This window comes from Eurypyga helias, unplaced genomic scaffold (genome assembly GCF_000690775.1).
Source record: "Eurypyga helias isolate BGI_N326 unplaced genomic scaffold, ASM69077v1 scaffold1021, whole genome shotgun sequence".
Classification (NCBI taxonomy): domain Eukaryota; kingdom Metazoa; phylum Chordata; class Aves; order Eurypygiformes; family Eurypygidae; genus Eurypyga; species Eurypyga helias.
The window spans coordinates 1-5282 of record NW_010232525.1 but is presented as its reverse complement, the minus strand read 5'-3'; the positions used below and the strand labels follow the sequence as shown (position 1 = coordinate 5282).

The 5282-nt window shown below is 45.4% G+C and overlaps 1 protein-coding gene across 1 annotated transcript in view; it reads right to left on the bottom strand.

The window, feature by feature from the left end:
• Nucleotides 1-4716, bottom strand: part of BPGM (2,3-bisphosphoglycerate mutase) — a 9916-nt gene extending 5200 nt beyond the window's left edge. Inside the window, exons 1-2 of the mRNA XM_010161399.1 lie at nt 4621-4716; nt 1547-2202 (exon numbers count right to left, since the gene is read on the bottom strand). Coding sequence (XP_010159701.1) covers nt 1547-2147 — 601 coding nt within the window. The 5' untranslated portion in view covers nt 2148-2202; nt 4621-4716. The remainder of the gene's footprint in view (nt 1-1546; nt 2203-4620) is intronic.
• Between the last annotated feature and the right edge of the window lie 566 nt (nt 4717-5282).

Sequence of the window (5282 nt, the reverse complement as noted above, 5' to 3'; positions counted from 1 at the left end):
GACAGCTGACCCAAACTGACCAAAGGGGTATTTCATAGCATGTGACATCTGCTCAGCAATAAAAGCTAAGAGAAGGAGGAAGGGGGAACATTCATTATTACAACATTTGTCTTCCAGAGAAACTGCTATGCATACCAAAGCCTTACTTTCCAGGAAGTGGGTGGACATTACCTGCTGATGGGAAGTAGAGAATAAATCTTTTGTTAGTTTTCCTTTGCTTTTGCACCCAGCCTTTGCCTGTGCTTTATTAAACTGCCTTTATCTTGACCCACAAGGGTTTTTCCCCATCATATTTTCTCCCTCCCTGTCCTGCTGAGAAAGGGAGTGATAGAGCAGCTGGGTAGGCACCCAGTGTCCAGCCAAGGTCAATGCCAGTGGGGCACCAAAAAGGACTGTGCTGGACATCATAGTTGGAGACAGCCCCCCTGCCCCCTTTTCCTTTGTAATTCTTAATTATTTCACATCGTGTGGACAGCCACCCTGACAACATCAGTGGCACTGGCCTTCCACCTTCATCCCAGCAGTGATCTATACCCTAGAATTCCCAGCCTCTGTAGTTCCAGAAGGCACTTGTGCACGCCCTGGTCTTCTGACTCCTGCTAAAGCATCAGCTGTCCTGACTGTTCCAGCACGCCTGAATGCAGAAAGTGCTCAGCAGAGTCAGAGCTGTCGAGGCACACACCAGAGGGTTTTATAACTGAAAAAAAATTAGTGGAAACGGTCTGTGCATACTTACAACTACACCTCCAGCAGGCTGTATGCATACAAGTATAATCACTGAATTGTACTCTACCCACAGACAAATTAATACAGTTCATCTTCCAGCTTAGAATGACCTAAACTGGAAGCAATGTCATTAAGGAAGACGCAGGGGAGGGGAAGACTCTAGCAATGACTTAAAGATAAGTCACATCACTTTTAGGTCCCAAATAAATAAGCAACCTTATGCTAAGCTACCAACTTAGCTGTTTATTGGTAGGCATTTTCTATATTGGGAAATAATACAGTATTTCATAAGCTCTAGCAAGTTCCTACTCTGTACAGAACTCCTGTCACAGCAGCTTTTTCAAGTAAAGAATTATCAGGAATGAAGCCTCAAAAGCAACCCACAACACTAACAGTCAATAATGTCTCCCATAACCCAAGACAAGCACTTTATTCCGTTGTGTTACAGCAAGGCTTGTTTAATGAACAGATTATGACTTCAACCCTTCTGGCAAGGCACCTGAATAAACCCAGAAGTAGTCAGAGCCTGAAGAGCTTGTGACTATCCAGATCAAACACAAAAGTTTGAACACAGTGGTTAAGAAGGAGCAGAGAGCAAGAAGTGGAAAAGTATCTGGGTCTTCTCTTAACCTAACTAATTCTCTCCCCCTCCCACATCCCCCAGCTGGATTCCTGTTCCAATAGTCCAACTTTTTACTTTCACCTTGGAGACCACAGACATTAAGTGTCACATTGCCCAGATAAGTAATATACGCTACAAAACAAGAGGTAAAGCCCGAAGCGGTTGAGTAAGGAGAAGAGGGGAAGGCTACACCCTTACCTTCCAGATGCTTCAGCAACGCCCTGCTGCTGTTACCATGAGCAGATATGAGGATCATTTTGCCACTTTTCAGTTCTGGCACTATCTTTTCATTCCAATAGGGAAGAAGTCTATCAAGCACATCTTTTAGACTTTCAGCTTTTGGGAGATTATCTGGAGAGACGTCACCACATTTATACCGGCGATCATTGTATATCTCATCATAGTAAGGATGAGATTCAGTTATGGGAGGTGGGGTAACATCGTAGCTTCTCCTCCATATTTTCACTTGCTCCTCCCCATGATTCAGAGCCATTTCTGCTCTGTTGAGACCGATCAGCGCACCATAGTGACGTTCATTCAGTCGCCAGGAACTCTGGATGGGGACCCACTCTTGGCCCATCTCTTGCAGGATAAGCCATGCAGTCTGGATGGAGCGGCTGAGTACAGAGGTGAAGACAAGGTCAAACTCGAAGCCCAGCGCTTTAAGGTGTCTGCCACAGTTCTGAGCTTCCTTTATCCCATCACTGCTCAGCTTCTGGTCCACCCAGCTGCAGAAGCGGTTCTCCTTGTTCCAGGCTCCTTCCCCGTGTCTTAAGAGAACAAGCCTGTACTTAGCCATTTTGGTTGCCACTTAGCACAGATGACAGCTGGTCTGGCATCTAATAATGATGCATCTGGAGAGAGAGATGAGGCAGATACATCAAACAACACAAGTAGTAATATGGCAGCAAAGAGTAGACAACTATCAGAATCAAAACAACCAAAGAAACGAGTGTCTGCTGAGTATGTTTTTACCTTTGAGGTCTCCTGTCTTTTAATTCCTTCCCACCCTCAGGTGGGAGGAAAAGCAACATCCTCCACCCAGCTTGTTGCAACTAGCCCATTTAACCAATTGATTGGTAGCAAACTTGTACAAGCTGTTCCTGCCTCAAGTGCTTACGGAGAGCCTCACTCAACATCAGCAGGTCCCAACCAAAGAAGCAGATCTCACTCTCGCTGGTGAACTGTTGGAGGTGACACACAGAGCCCAGGTTCCCAAGAGCTGCCCAGACCCACACTAGCTCTGAGGGAATGCAGGCACAGACAGCAGCTGCAATCCTCAGCCAACGCAACTGGAGAGGAGGACCACAGAATCGGAACGGGCAATACATAGAACCCGATTAGCTTTCCTCAAAGGAGATGTCACCATAACCATGCTCTGCGTAGCTTCTTTCCTCACACCCTCATCCTGTCCTGCTAATTATGCCAGTCTCTGCTTGAATTTTCCCCAGGCCACCTCCTGCATCATTCCTCCACACTCAAGTGCCACAACACAGCTACTCTGGGATGCAACGTACAGCTAGCAAGTCCTCATTTCACTGAATCCAGAAGTGATTTCATAGATTATTCCCTCTCCCTTCCTGAATTTCACATATATTTTTCTTCTTCTGTGAGCTGCCATGCCAGATTCTCAGGCACCAAGTTTAGTATTTTTACTTTTGCAGTGGGCCCAAATGGCATATTTGCTGTCCTCATTAAATAACAGACAGCTGCATGTGCATAAGGTCAAACAGCACCTTTCTCTGCTCCTGTTGAATAAGCAACACCACCTCTGGATTGTCTTCAATGAGAGATGGATTTTGACCACTCACCCCAGCTTTTGTGATGTGGCTAAAGACCTAAGATATTCAAAGATAATGTGTGAATGCTGAAAGGTCCATCTAACACAGCACTGCAACTCTGAAAGCCCCACCTGATTGCTCTGACCTGAGATGTCAGAGACTAGACAAAGCAGGGGAAAAAAAAAAGTTAAAATACAACTGTCTGCACTGAGGCAACTGCTGTATGCCCACATGAACACTAACTGCCCTCCAAACCATGGACAGTGGGAGACTGAAGTCTGATTTCTGTACGCCCAACTTTAATTTCCATAAGAGATGTTTATGGGAGCTCCCATCATCTCAAATTAGTTGGAGCTGCTTCTGTCACACTCCAAGTCTCCAAAGGTCTCAAATTCAGGCCCATTGTGTCCCTGAATTTGGTCAGCAGGACGGGTTAAGTCCATGCACTCTGGGCTTTGGGAAGCACCCAGCACAGTATCAGCATTCACTTTTACCAGACTTTCCAAAAGCGTATAGAAAAGTTGAATCCATTAACAGTCTTGGTAATTTGATCCCAACTATAGGAGCAGCTTAGTCCTCCCTTACTCCCGCAGAAGACAGAGTCTACATCGCACAAGGACACTCCACAACACCTCCCCAGCTCTAACTTCTGACTACTGGTACAGGCAATGATTAAAAAGCCTTTGATGACTGACGATTTTTACAGAATATCAGGAGGTATTGTCTGACACACAATAGACAGATGATAAAATATGAATCAGGAAAGTCTTCTGTGATTTCATGCAAAGGAGACCTCAATTTTGTGTATGACAAGGAACATCTTGGACAAAATCCCTTCCACTTTTTCCACTCACAATAATGAGCTGCACATTAAGCACAGAGATCAGCTACGGTTAGGATTCAGGTGCAATGTCACGTTAGATGCAATACTAAGCTACATCCTTTAAGTTCACAGGTTTATAATAAAAAGGAGTATCATATAGATCACCTTGGTTTTAGATGGAAATAATTTCTCCAGCACCCCACAGATATGATTAAAAATTGCAATATATTCACACCATGAACTACTACACAAAACACACCCCCATAAAAAGCTCTCTCTCTGCAGGTAACAATCAATTAATTTGCACAATGAGATATTATCCACAGGAACAGACTGCATAATTTACAAAGCCAAATAAAGACTCAATACCAAAAAAAAAAACCAAGACACAGCAATAGAGGAGATGCACTTGTTCACACAAGTTCTTAGCTGAGTACTTTTGGTCAAAAACAATTTTAAAAAACTTATAAACAAAACAGGACTCATACAAAGACTTAAGATCATCTAGGGACAATAACCCTCGGTTCAGTTATATAAAAGATTAGGCAGAATCACCATTCTCAAACAAATTTAGAAAGGACTGGCAGTGACGGGGTTGTATCAGTCCACTTATGGAAGCATTTAAGCTAGAAAGCCTTAGAGCAACACATGGAAATAATCCTACTCACCTTTCCTATGGCAAAGGAACAACCTACACGAATCCCAGTACAGGCTCAAGAGCTGCTTTATACCGAGGCCACCACACACCCTTGGCTAGTTACCTGCGGGAAAAGAATAAACACCAAGGGCTCGCACAGAAAGAAACCACAAGCGCAAACGGTGATGCCAACCATCACTCACTCTCAGAGCTGTAGGAAAATAAGACCACACACCCCTCGTATGGGCTGGGAAAGCTACCCACTGCCTTCTCCCAAAAAGATGCAAATGCACCGCTCCTGCATTTCCAACAAGGGAAAGTTTTTTGTCTCCCAGGTGCCCCAGGATATCACTTGCTCCCCAAGATTTGTGTAGGCTGCAATTACCGCCGAAGTTCACTAAAGCCTCCGGGACAAGGCGGAGGATGCAGACAGAAGACCATGAAACAGGAATGCAGAGCAGCTCAGCAGAACCGAGCAAGGTGCTCAGAGTAACACCTTTCACAGGCAGAGCTTTTGGCCAGGCACATCCCAAGGTCTAACTGCCGGAGGGGATCGCTTCCAGCTCCGACCAGCACCACTTCACCTGCTCAGCCCTTCGATAAACGTCCCTGTGCCTCTGCCTCGGAGCCTGCCCCGGCAGCGGGGCAGCAACTCCCACACGAGGAGCCCCACAGCCACCGCTTCCCCAGGAA